This window comes from Oncorhynchus keta, chromosome 7 (genome assembly GCF_023373465.1).
Source record: "Oncorhynchus keta strain PuntledgeMale-10-30-2019 chromosome 7, Oket_V2, whole genome shotgun sequence".
Taxonomy (NCBI): Eukaryota; Metazoa; Chordata; class Actinopteri; order Salmoniformes; family Salmonidae; genus Oncorhynchus; species Oncorhynchus keta.
The window spans coordinates 15874967-15889465 of NC_068427.1; the positions used below are offsets into that span (position 1 = coordinate 15874967).

The following is a 14499-nucleotide window of genomic DNA, read 5'->3' on the forward strand; positions in this document are numbered from 1 at the left end:
AGGCCCATTAGCAGCAACCATCTCTCCTGTGTTCCAATGGAAGGTTGTGTTAGATAATCCAAGTTTATAGTTTTAAAAGGCTAATTGATCATTAGAAAACCCTTTTGCAATTATGTTAGCACAGCTGAAAACTGTTCTGATTTAAAGAAGCAATAAAACTGGCCTTCTTTACACTAGTTGAGTATCTGAAGCATCAGCATTACAGGCTCAAAATGTCCAGAAAAATATACTTTCTTCTGAAACTCGTCAGTCTATTCTTGTTCTGAGAAATGAAGGCTATTCCATGTGAGAATCTGCCAAGATACTGAAGATCCCGTACAACACTGTATACTACTCCCTTCACAAAACAGCACAAACTGGCTCTAACGAGAATACAAAGAGGAGTGGGTGGCCCGGTGCACAAGTGAGCAAGAGGACAACTACATTAGAGTGTCTAGTTTGAGAAACTTACGCCTCACAAGTCCTCAACTGGAAGCTTCATTAAATAGTACCCGCAAAACACCAGTCTCAACATCAACAGCGAAGAGGCGACTTCGGGATGCTGACCTTCTAGGCAGGTTAATTGATTAAATAGCATGGTTGCTGATAATGGGCCTCTGTACGCCTATGTAGATATTCCATTAAAAATCATCAATTTCCAGCTACGATAGTCATTTACAACATTAACAATGTCTACACTGTATTTCTGATCAATATGATGTTATTTTAATGGACAAAAAAACAAGGACATTTCCAAGTGACCCCAAACTTTTGAACGGTAGTGTATATATATTTTTTATTATTTCGCTTTTTTAGTTTTTGGGTTGGTCTGGTGTTCTGGGGTCCTTGATGGTCCCCCGGTTTAATCTGGGGGGTGCTTGTGACGACCCTCCCACTCTTTCTGACAAATTCTTTCTCTCTGTCCTTGTTTTCCTTAATATGTTGGTGGGCAGAGCTGGGAGGTTCGTCAGCGAAATGGGACACATCTTGTCTCGGGTGTGTCCCGGGGATAAATACACCTTCCCCCATTCATCGAGGATACTCTTTCCACGCAGACACACTTTTTTTGTTGTGGCATTTTGGAGCTTTTTGTTTGTTTATTTTGGCATCTCTCAACACCCCTCATTATCACATCTATGTACGCATCTACTCACTTACAAATCAAATCAAAGTTTATTTGTCACGTGTGCCGTATACAACAGGTATAGTAGACCTTACAGTGAAATGCTTACTTACAGACTAACCAATAGTGCAAAAAAGGTATTAGGTGAACAATAGGTAAGTAAAGAAATAAAACAATAGTAAAAACACAGGCTATATACAGTAGTGAGGCAATAAAAGTAGCGAGGCTACATACAGACACCGGTTAGTCAGGCTGTTTGAGGTAGTATGTACATGTAGATATGCTTAAAGTGACTATGCATATATGATGAACAGAGAGTAGCAGTAGCGTAAAAGAGGGGTTGGTGGGTGGTGGGACACAATGCAGGTTGTTCGGCCCAATACACTGCTGACGACACACACCATTGTTACTTGTATATAGTTGACTTTATTTCATATATTTTTGTTAATTCCTTTCTCTGTGTTGTCTCCCTCTTTGTTAAGGGCTTCGAGCCAGTTCCTAAGATATGACAGTCATAGACCGTTTCGGCAATATGAAAGAGGAGGGTGTGTCAACATGTTTTTTTCTACTTGCACGCATGCACACACATAAATCAGTACCATGGACAGCCACATATATAGCTTACGTTGATTGGACAAAATCGTTTTTGGTATCTTTAAGTTTTGTCACTGTTTTAAACTAAGCATGGTTGTTTAGTAGTCCAAAAATGACGTAAACATTAACTTGCTTGACCATGCTGTACGTCATGAAACTGTTTGTTACATGCAAAATGCTTTGTGGACTCCACCGGACAGATGATGCTTTCCGGTTTTGTGATGAAACAAAAGGTGTGGTTGAATTTATTCTGCCACTGTCTTATTGTCTCTGTCTATATATCACGGTGGCATGGCATATAACTAACAGGTCATAGAGCAAACCCTTTTAACACAACACAGATTGCAATATGGCTTTTTTTGGCTTGGCTTCCCCAGAGATTTTTCCCATGCAACGCTACTGGATTGGATCTCTTAACTTTTGACCATTCATTAAACACATTCAATGACATTTCCGTTAAAGATTAAGATGACTCTATTAACATTTGTCTTTGGGCCACTGCACCTCTGAACTATGCAACAAACAGTAAGTGTCATGCTACATGAATCCAGCAGAGGGGGCTCTCTACCACATCTAACCACATCTCCACCTTAGGAAGTTTCCAAACACAAATACAGCATAATGGCTCAACTGAATGACATCTACCGTATAGGAAAAACACCAGCATTACAAAGTCAAACATTAAAATAAAGAAATCAAATGTTATGTGGATTCATTTCAATATACATTATACAGAAGCTAAATGTACAAATGATAGATAGTAATAGGACACCATCATTTAACACAAGGTCAGTTGAGCAGACTGAATGTTTCCGCGAGTCAGTCAGAAAACACACCTGTACGAGTGTGAGGATTACATGGTCTTATTTTCAGCACATCAACTTTAGAACACCTACAGTAACTTGTCACACAAAGGCATGCAGAAAGAGTAAGGTGGCTAACTACAGGTATTCTCTTTGGCCTGTGGTGGGCGAAAAACAACTTCCGTATACTTCATAGGTTCATGCTCAGTCAAATACACAAAATATGTACCCCAAAAAACAGTCAAATACCTGTTATGTCCAATTTCTTGCTTTCCACTGGGCAAGTCTGTCCACTGAACATGACCACCAAGTTAACAGATTCCTTACACATAGTTACACCATCACCACCTAATCACCCCCTGGTTCCTAATTAGCATCATTCCCTCCTTTACCCATAACTGTGATAGCGGAGGTGTGGTGAGCTTCAGATGCAAAATAGCTGCTATAGCATCACCCAGGTGGGTCCTACACATTTCTGGTGAATGGGTAGATGAGACATGACTATGGTACGGTATCGCTTTACTACTGTTCAGCATGTGGATCTCCACTATGTGTACCTCGACCTCCTTAACCTAAAGTAATATGGTTCATCCTGTATTCATCTGCATTGACATGAAGTAACTGCAAACAACAAGTCACAAGAAAAGTATTACTATAGTTTGTTTAGCTGAAACCCCTAAATTTAAACATCTACATTTTAAGTGTGAATTGGGCATTTGTCTGAAGCCGAAAGGAAATTCACATGACCACCACACTTCCTATTCCACCCATGTGTAACCAACTTCATATAGCCACCCAGAAGAAAGGCACACAGACACCCGAACTTCAGGTTGACGTAAAATATATCAAACAGTGATAACAAGAAATGACACGACAGTCACAGCCACACGTTGTTCTCAGAATAGATCTGACTCAATGCACAAAGTGAATATATAACTGCGTTGTGTTAAGAAAATAACACAAATACAGTAAAGCATACCTGCAGTAAAATATATCAAAACAGTGATGACAGACATTGACAGAACGGTCACAGCCACACGTTCACTGATTAGGTAGGACACGAGATATCTTTTAGATAGGAGCAACAGTAATGATACATGTCCTTCATGTGAAGTGACATTAATCCATAAATATAGAGCACAAGTACAAACCTTTTTATATAAACCTTTTAAGGTAATAAGAAGAGAAACATTCACTTAACATTTCAATAACTCACTTGCAAGCAATAGCTAGCGTGACATTACAGTGCACTGACTGACGGTGCTAGTTAGCTCATCATTAACATGGCTAGCTCAGCCAGCAAACAATTGGTTAACCTGCCGAAATAAGCTTTCAATACATTAACGGCAACATAAATATATACATATACACATTCGCTATTGACTTCGGGATATATGAACCAGTTTTCCAAAGACACTATTGTGTTACAGTTTTAAACAGTTTTTCATGTACAGAAGGAGACACAAACCTGCTCTCAGAATATCTATCTGCCTGAAGAGCAGGCAGACCAATTTAGCTAGCGGGACACCAGCCGACAACATCCGGTGAAATTGGAGGGCGCGCAATTCAAATAAATAATTGTAATATTAAACATTCATGAACATACAAGTATCTTATATCATTTAAAAACTTAAATTCTTGTTAATCTATATGCGTTGTCTGATTTACAATAAGCTTTACGGCGAAAGCATACCATGCGATTGTCTGAGGGCGGCGCCCCACATTAACATATTTTTCAACAAGCACAGGCTTCATAAAATCACAAATAGCGATTAAATAAATCACTTACTTTGAAGATCTTCCTCTGTTTGCAATCCCAAGGGTCCCAGGTACAACATGAATGGTAGTTTTGGTAGATAAAATCCTTCTTTATATGCCAAAAAGTCAGTTTAGTTGGCGCCATCGATTTCTGTAATCCACTCGTTCAACATGCAGACGAAGGAGTCCAAAATGCTACTGCTGAACTTTGTCCAAACAAGTCAAACAACGTTTCTATTAAATCCTCAGGTACTCTAAAATGTAAATAAACTATAATATTTCATACGGAAAGTAGTATGTTCAATAGGAAAGCAAAATTAGTAAGTGCGCACCGAAAGACTGATATTGTTCCGGTGCTCTCCTAACCAAAACTCCAAATTCTTTCCTGTTTTTCAAAAAACAAGCCTGAAACATTGATTAAAGGCTGTTGACATCTAGTGGAAGCCATAGGAATTGCAATCTGGGAGACGGAATTACACAGGAACAATAGGTTCCCATTATAGAAGCCTGGACCTCAAAACAATTCTGGTTGGTTTTTCTTTGGATTTTTGCCTGCCATATCAATTCTGTTATAGTCTCAGACATTATTTTAACATGTGTATAACTTCAAAGTGTTTTCTATCCAATGCTACCAATGATATGCATATCCTGGCTTCTGGGCCTGAGTAACAGGCCTTTTCAGTACTTTGGGCACATCAGGAAACGAGACCCTATCCCCATTAAATAAAAAATAAATCAACAAAGGTAACTTACTGTTTCCTAACTAAGCAATTTGTTTTCTCAACTCTGGTTTGTGTTGTGGCCTTGGTTGTTCTTAGTTGAGGAAATGTAGTGTAGTAAACTGCAGTGTTTGTCCTATGTAAAATCTGTCTACTTCACCTTACGTTATCATAGATTTGTCTGTGCAATACGAATAAACTCGATTAGTGTGGCAGTTTCCCAACGTTTGGTGGTTTTAAAGTTAACATAACTAATGTTAACTAGTTATGTTTTGTTTAAGGAAGTATGATTTTGTGGTGCATGAACTGGCCATACACATTAGCTAAAGTTAGTCATACGTTGGCTAAGGTTACCTAGCTAGCTAGATTTACTTGGCTAGCATAGCAGCCAAGGACGTTCGCTTTGTGCATATTTGTTTGTGCTCCGATTACCCGCAAGTGTCTAGATCAGAAGTTTACAGATTACTTCAGCCTTATGAGAAGAAAAAAAACTTACTTGGCAAAAGTATAGCTAGCTAGCTAGCTTTCCTCGCTTGTTGGTTAGCTACTTAGCCAATGTTAGCTCTCATCTGACTGGTATAACATTACATGAGCTAGTTAGATACCTAGCTAATCAAAACAAAATCACATTCATTGGTTAGCTACCTTTATTTGCCTGTTCATTAGCTAGCTAGCTTTCAGCTAATTGCTGTTAATTAGCTACAGAGACTAGCTGCTGGAATTTGTACAGGCAAGCTAAACTTAACTAGGCAACATTAGCTCGTTAGCTACGTAGCTATTCAATGTGCATGTGAAAGTGATGAATTATACATTTTATGAAAACGTTTGAAATCTAATGGTCGCTATAGGCTCGTTTTAATCCAATGTCAAGAATCTTAGCTAGGTAGTGGAACAATAATGCTAGTTCGAACCCAGGCGCAGAGAAACACAGCAAGCAGAGGCAAGGGTAAATCCAGAACTTTTACTTAGTCTTAACAGAAACAAGACAACCGCATAAGAGCCCACTAATAAAAACATGAGACCTAAGCAACGATCCAGGCCAGCTGAGGAACCTAAATAACAAGGCAACCAGGTGAACAGAGGTGGTAATTAAACACAGGTGAATCCAATAAGTAATAATAAGGGTAACTTGGAAACTAGAAACCAGGATAAGGGTGCCCTCCAGCGGTAACAATCAAATAACACAGAAACTGTGAATCTGCACAAACCCGAGTCCCACTAAATAAGTCAGTACCACACCAATTGAGTGGATTATTTATTTACTAACAAGCTAAAATGATAATATAAGATACAGTCTGGGCTATTGATTAGAACTTAGTACAATGAAACAGGTTCTTAGCGGGCCAACACAATATCACACATGTTACACACAATGGGGATTTAAAAAAAGAGAGAGTGCATGAGAGAAAAGTACACTTGGATACATTTGTAAACTATGCTTATTTTAGCCCTAACACCTTGCCCCAAACTGCCGCTCTTATGGGTCAGAATATAATGATGTAATTACTTGTCGAATGTCTCTGATGGGGTATCTTTGTAGACCGGATTCGCCTTCTCCTCTGATGACCGCACTTCTTTGGTTACCGGGTGTAACTCTCTGATTGTCCACACGATGTCAGTATCTTTTCTCTTAGTGGTCTGTTTCCTAGCCCTTGTTCTGAAAAGGGGTCTTCTGAGTATGGTCAGCCATGTAGTTCAGGGCTCCAGCGTAGGAATGAAAGCAGTGTAGACACGATTCCTTGGAGAGTGGTACCGGGTGGTCCTGCTTGAATTCACCCTCATTCGTAGCATAGATTTTTAAAAGGTTTCTTTGTCTTCAACCTCGTGTTGCATTTTGGGGTTACAACTGATCAGACCTTGGCTGCAGCTCGTGGTCACCTAGTCTGATATGTTAATTCTTAATTTTTATACCCTCAGGTCAGAAAGGGGCATTTCCGTCTTCATGGCAAGTTCTCTAGGCGCCACTTGTTACGAGGCAAGGTCTGGATTTTACTCAGATCCAATTTAGACAACTAACAACTAAAACATTCTCTTTGATCTGGACATTTTTCACACAAAGTACAGTATACAAACATCAGGTACATATTATGAAAACTCTTCAAGTTACAATGTTTTGTTACAATGTCATCATATAACTTTGAAAATTAATGTTGTTTTTAAAATTCCATCTATCGTCATTACAGTTGTTTGTAATTTGGCACGTTATCTAAGTGGCAGCCATCATAACCATTAAAGCTAGTTAGTGCTAGTTTGACCACCAGAGGGAATCTTTGAGAAACATTTGATAGCCTTCAATAGTGATGTACTACAGAATTTAAAATCTTGTTGTAGGAACATTGTATATGGGACTAATTTTAAGGCATTTTGCTTAATTCATTTGATTAATATTATAGTGTTTCTATTCCAAGAAAAAAATAAAAAAATACTTTGGCTTTCCGTTTGGATGGAACGGAAAATATGACGCTGTACAACGTGACGGTCGTGAGTAGGCTACAGTACTGGGCTATTTAGCAAAATAATCCCCTTGTTGTGCAGGTACGTGGGAGACCGGGGTTCAATTCCCCGATGTGGGGGAAGGAGTAGGCTGTCTTTGTAAATAAGAATTTGTTCTGAACTGACTGCTGCACTAAGAGCAAAACATTTCTCCACCTTTATTGTATAATTGTAGTTTAACGAATACCCAAACGGAGATTCAGTGTAAATCTCATTGATTTATCAAGATCAGTCCCCATGCTTGTCTCAGAGCAGCGTGAAACAGTGCTAAAATAGTTGTAGGCTATTGCTTCAAATCCTATTGCTTGTAACTGCAATATGCTCTTTAAATAAATAAGACCCACACCACTTTTAACAGCACATTACTCAACACTAGTGAGACTCATGTCGCCTACTGTAGGCCTACAGTATATCAAAAAATATGATCGTTGATAATTACATATGGGTCTTCCGGCACGGGTATCAAACCTACATCTGTAGCAATTCATTTTGCACTGCGATGCAGCATCTTAGACCGCTGTGCCAATCAGGAGGGCTGTTATAATACTGTACATGGTGTCCAGGTCAGGAGAACCAAAACATTTCTTTATTAAAGACTATCAGAAGGAATGTTGGAACTTATTTATTTTGATCCAAAGCCATGAATGAGTGAGTCACTCAGCTTTATGTTAGGTGCTGGCTCTATGACTGTGCCATCAACTTGATAATATATAATTCAATTTTTTTAGGTTATTTCGTTTACAAAAAAACTAAAATAAGTGATTGTAATCTGAATAAAGGCCAAAATAATATTTGTAAAGGCCAAAACATTTATTTATGTTTTTAGAGGGAGAGAAACGCTCTAAGTCTTATGGGACTCCCAATCACGGTCAGATCTGATACATAATAATAATAATTATAATACTTATTCGAATAATGATTATTATTTAGAATGATTTATTAATGAGAATCCCAAAACCTAGTCATCTCATGGGCCTCCCAGTTGAGGCCGGCACGGGTATTGAACCAGCATTGGGACCCAAAAGCATAATCAGTGCTCTAACTCCCCCTTGTGCTGGTCTGGAGCAATGAAGTGGTGACGCAGGGTACCATACTAAACCATAAATTACCTCTAATCCCGCAGCATAATTGCAAAAACCTTTAGTGGAGCAACCACTGTACCACCATTTTGGCTGACGAAACAGATTGTCCCAAAGTCTGAGGTAGGCTCTCCATAGTCCCATCATACATTCCATGCCTCCACACTCTGCGACAAAATGTTTTTGTCTACTGCTTAAGATTTACAATGCGTGTGAGGTGTCAAAAAAAAAGCGCCTCCATACATCTCGATCTCTCCCCTCTGGTGGGTGTGAGAGATGTCCCTGTAGGATTGTGGTCCACGGTAACCTGACCCGACCAGGCCAGTCATGACAGTTGCCATGTCATCCACTGGTTCAGTAACACCTTCTGTGGCAGCACCATTAGTGTTGTCAACTGTTGCTTTACCACTATTGATTGCTGTAGCTCCATCACCTTGAACAACACTACAATTGCCCAAAGCCTGGCTTGTTGTGGAAGACATCAGATTTCCGTGCTCCTCAACACCTCCTGCGGCACCCTCGCTGGATCCTGCAGCAACACTGTTTGCTGTAGCTTTAACTCCACTGGTTCCACAACCTAGATCAACATGGATCAGTGTTTTAGTCATAATGAGCAATACACTGCAGCCAACTAACTATTAAAAGTACATAGGGCAGATTGATTTTCACATACTTGACACTCCTCAAATGAGAGGCCAGGATATATAGTACATTCATCCAGTCCTGGGCAGAGAATAGTTGTATTGTACCACTCCTATTTCTATTCTGGTTAGACAGTTTGTGCTGTTCTGTGAAGGGAGTAGTACACAGCATTGTACGAGAATAGCCTTCATGGAATAGTCTTAATTTCTCAGAAGAATGGACTTACAAGTTTCAGAAGAAAGTTGTTTCTGGCCATTTTGAGCCTGTAATCGAACACACAAATGCTGAACCTCTAGATACTCAACTAGTCTAAAGAAGGCCAGTTTATTGCTTCTTTAATCAGCACCAGAGTTTTCAGCTGTGCTAACATAATTGCAAAAGGGTTTTCTAATGATCAATTAGCCTTTTAAAATTAAACTTGGATTAGCTAACACAACGTGCCATTGGAACACAGTAGTGATGGTCGGTGATAATGGGCCTCTGTACGCCTATGTAGATATTCCAATAAGAATCTGCTGTTTCCAATTACAAAAATAATTTACAACATTAACAATGTCTACACTGTATTTCTGATCAATTTGAGGTTATTTCAAACACATTTTGAAACCTTTTTTGAAAAATCATCCTACAATAGTGCATGCTGGGAAATATGATAATGCTAGACATGGTTTTGGTTCAAATGTGTCTGAGTTTCAGGCCCCTGTATTACCGTCAAACTAGGCGCTCAAAATAAGGCCTCATGAAATACATATGGTATTGTGTCATGAACAGTCAAAATCATGTTTTTCATGAAATGGTATGATATTTGAAATAAACCAGAAGTAAGTAAGTAAACCAGAAGTAAGTAAGTAAACCAGAAGTATGTTGGCCAAAGTATGAAAAATGTCAGTTGCTTCTACATTGATCAAGTTTGATCATAAAGCTACTGGTCCCCTCCCCCATGTCAAACACTTGGATTCATTATTAACGGGACAAGGTGACATCACCTTAACTCTCATTTTAATACACCAATGGTATTCTCTTACCTAATTTATATTAGGTTGAACCAGAAATGCACGTTAAAGTTCATTTTTCCCCTAGTCATTTCAGTCAACAGTATATAATATCATATTTGGCACACCTGTTGAGAACTCAATTCCCTAAATGGTCAATCGTCTATCCAAATCATGTCCAATCAATTGAATTTACCACAATCAAGTTGTAGAAACATCTCAAGGATGATCAATGGAAACAGGATGCACCTGAGCTCAATTTCAAGTCTCATAGCATAGGATCTGAATTCTTATGTAAATAAGGTATTTCAGTTTTTTATTTTGTATAAATTAGCAAACATTTCTAAAAACCTGTTTTAGTTTTGTCATTATGGGGTATTGCTGAGAATTGCAGAGGATAAAATGTGGAAAAAGTCAAGGGGTCTGAATACTTTCCGAAGGCACTGTATATCAACAACAAAAAATCTAGCATTAATGCAATTTCAATTTTTGAGTTGCTTTGTGTATCACCAAATTTGCTTGAGAGGATTTTACTGCATCCAAGTTGCTTGACATAAGCATTTCATGAATATAATGTAAGCTCCCCACCCACAGTCTTTTCAAACTTCTTAGTTGTTAGCCATGAAAGAACCAATACTTTTCAGAATGACTGTTCAGGACCTTTAACACTGTTCTGGTGTACAGCAAATTCTCCACTGTGATTTAAAAAAAGAATGAACACTGGGAGTGTTAAATCAACACAATGTGATGAGTCTGTGAGTCTATTGATTCTAGTTCTATCTTCAACATGCAGATGCAGCCCTGCCATTAGTTGAAGGCAGCTAATCCTATAGTTTCCGAAAAAAATGTTGGAATCTTTATTCAAGTAGTTATAGTCACTTTCAAAGTAACTATTTGTGCCAAAGGAAAAATAGTTATTTTCCACAAAGCATAGTTATGTCTATAGTTATCCCAGGTTTGCCGTTATCGTGTGAATGGGAGTTGGTAGCACTTCGTTGAATGTAAATATCCTTAGATTTGTCACTAACAGAGTATTTACAGATGGGGTGTCTTTATACAGTACTGGATCTATTTTCATTATGGTAATAAAAATCCTGAAATTGCAACTTACTTTGTTTGTAAACAAAAATGATTCCCCCGACGCAAATCAGCATCAATAGTGTGATGCCTAGTGTAATGCCTACAATAGCACTGAGAGAAAGCCCTTCACCTGTGGGGAAAAGACAAGAACAGTTTAGGTTTTCAGTTAATAAAGATTAGGTAATGAGAGGGGGTGAAACACACTGTATCATGTTCATTCTCTTACTTGTGCGGATGATGGTTGTGTTGCTCACAGTCTCTCTCAGAACGGGGTTGAACACCTGGCAGGTCACAGAATGATTATCTATGTAATTCTCTGTGAAATTCACTTGGCTCCAGACAGTGTACAGTCCACTTTCAGGATCAAGTGTAAATTTGGTCTGTACTTCCCTGGGTTCCAGAGTGCCGTTCTGAGGCTGAGAGAGGTCCTGGATAGTCCATGTGACTTTTGGTTTGGGGTAGCCTCCCTGGGTCAAACACATTGCATTCATCACTTTGTACTTCACAGTCAATTTGGGTGTCGGAAACCGTGCTGAAAGTGTACAAGGCAAAGACAAGAAGTGAGAAAGGTTCCACAAAGTGCCATGTATAAATGCTATAATAATGTCCTTTATGATTCCCCCACAAGAGCTATGAATAACGCAGCCATACCTGCGACAAGCAGAGTAGTCTGACACACTTTGGTGAAATGGATAGGTTGATCATTTCTGTCGAACAGCAACGCGAAAGCCCAGTAGGTTTTCTGGTTGTCTTGAGGTGTTACTTGTCTGAGTTCGATAGAAATATTTCCAGAACTCATCTCAACCTGAAAGGCGTTAGTCCTGTTTGTGTAAAGTTTATTCTGATATTCTTGCTCAACTCTTGCGTTGAAAGAGTACAACACAACGTCTGAATGATCTTGCCAATGGAACCGGAGTCTTGCTGGGTTGATGGATAAATTCAGGTCACAGGGTAACATAACAGACTCTCCTATAATGCCAGTGACTAGATGTTCAGATGCAACTTGTCCTGAAAAAGTCAAGACAAATATGCCAAAGTTACAAACTAAGCTCAGAATTCAACACCCAGATCATAAACGTCCACCACTTAATAACTGATTGACTGTGTTTGAATATGGGAGAATCTATGCAATGTCTCAATTTGCTTGAGATGTGAAACAGTGAAGAATTGTCACCGTGCCTTAATGTCATCAATGGTGCTCAAGCACAGGCCCATATGAGTTCTGCTCCTCCATGCCTATCTCCCGACTCCTTGAGAGAATTGTAGGAGCTTATGCAAGATCTGACACAGTCCTTCAAACCAGGACAGAGGGGCCCAAACACTAAAACTCACACTGCTATTGTGACAGCAGGCTTCACTGGAGGAATGGCATGGCGTGCTCATGTCCTGACTCAAAGGAAATTACAGAAGTTGTATGGATGTGGTAGAGCTTAAGCACAGTGCACACATGCAGAGAGAAAAGTCCCCTAAACAAACACGTTCCTGGAAATGTAAGAAACGTTCTCTCTTCCAAAAGCCGTACAATAACATTTGAGACTGGGTTGTTCGTTTATCAGTCTACTTTTGTAATGCATTCCAGCACTTGCTTACGAAGATGATGGGGAGATGTATGACATCACCAGTTTCATGACTACTCTGATGAAACATTTATCTTTGTCATAAAACCGTCAGCTCGGTAGCAACATGTGTCACAATGTGGTTTACAGTAAACTGACCTAGACCTCCAGAAGGGAAGGAATTACCATTTCCATGGGAAAGTCTGTGTGGGTGATGTGTGGGAAAGCCCAGAGATTCTCTTTAGACAAGCCAAAACCTTTTCTGTAAAGCATTGAATAAAATAAATGCGCATCGAGATAAAGGTGACTTACCAAACAGCAAAAACATGAATACCAGAGTAGATTTTCCACGCTGCAAATAATTAGAGAAGAAATTAATGGGGGGGGTCCTTTTGTATGCCATCTGCTTTATTTGTGAAATACACATCTTCCTTTCAGGACATACACTGAGTATACAAAACATTAACGTCACCTGCTCTTTCCATAACATGCGATGCGCAGTAAGCCGGAGGAGAAGTTGTGTATCAATTGATCCCTGTAAGGGGTGGGTCGCAAACCGGTGAATGACACAAAAATCAAAGATTCAATCATTCATATAGGCAAGCCCAATTAAGACTTATTATAACAATGTGATGTTGCGTCCCAAATGGAGAACTTGAAATAACATAATGTAAGGTAATTAAAGAATCAAAAGAAAAATGTGGTTATATGTATTTAGGCATATGATGTGAAAAAGGCCTTGTGAAATCGTAAAAAGCGCAAGAGATACTGTTGCGTGTAGGTCTCGATTATTTATGGAGTGATCATATAGAAATATCCAAACATTATTTGAACAACTCCAAAGCAATGTGGAACTGGTAACTCTTTCCCACTCTGACAACTTCTAGGGGCTGTATCCACAAATTAACTTTGAATTTTGCAGAAGTTATTTTGTCCGTGCATATGAATGAAGACAGCACTTTCTCATCGTAGCCGTAACTCCTCATAGGGAAATAAGTTGTATGTATAGTATGTAGCTTCATGAGAAACAAATGATAATGTACAGAATGCAACCAGCTTATTAAGCCATTAATTAGGGGTTAACCCGAATCTTACCAGACTGAAGACCGACTCAGAGATGATCCTTCTCCTTTCTATGACATGCATGTTGGTGTTCATACCCTTTCACATCTAGATTGTCACCAAGAATAGCTGATATACGTTCATCCTAACAGCTCCACCCTCTCACATGACCGCAATGTCGCTGACTAATTTAAGTCGGCCTATTCCTGGATATAGTAACTGATGACATAATATACAGTAGAGATCAGTTAAAATAATAAAGGTGCTAAAATAATAAAAACATCTTCATGTTCTTGTTCCTTCTTTATCTTTGTCTCCCTCTCGCACACACACACTTCCTGTTAGCAAGAACATCCTCACTTGTTGCTTCATTGTCATTAACAGAACTGTGAGAAAAACGGTGCCGACAGGCAGGGAGGGGCAAAGGACACTGTCTACTGGTGTACTACTCGCTAGCTACCATTGTCACTGTACTGGAGCGCCCCTGATTCCCGCCTGTCCTAACTTCAAAATTGACCAATAGGAGTATAAAGAGGAATTCCTGCTGATGCAGGAATGCTCACAGGCAGGAACTCCGCAAAATGTGGGCCGCAATTGCACCCTTCTCTCCCTGTGTCCT

At 39.3% G+C, this 14499-nt stretch overlaps 1 protein-coding gene across 1 annotated transcript; it reads right to left on the reverse strand.

Annotated features, from left to right (window-relative positions):
- Window positions 1–5917: 5917 nt before the first annotated feature.
- LOC118386486 (uncharacterized) lies at window positions 5918–14199 on the reverse strand. The gene is made up of 7 exons (XM_035774211.2): window positions 13914–14199; window positions 13291–13353; window positions 13131–13170; window positions 11914–12270; window positions 11489–11794; window positions 11294–11392; window positions 5918–9125 (listed from the first exon to the last, which is right to left on the reverse strand). Exons 1-7 carry the CDS (start codon window positions 13974–13976, stop codon window positions 8743–8745), a joined length of 1311 nt encoding a protein of 436 aa, XP_035630104.1. The 5' UTR covers window positions 13977–14199; the 3' UTR covers window positions 5918–8742.
- Window positions 14200–14499: the final 300 nt, after the last annotated feature.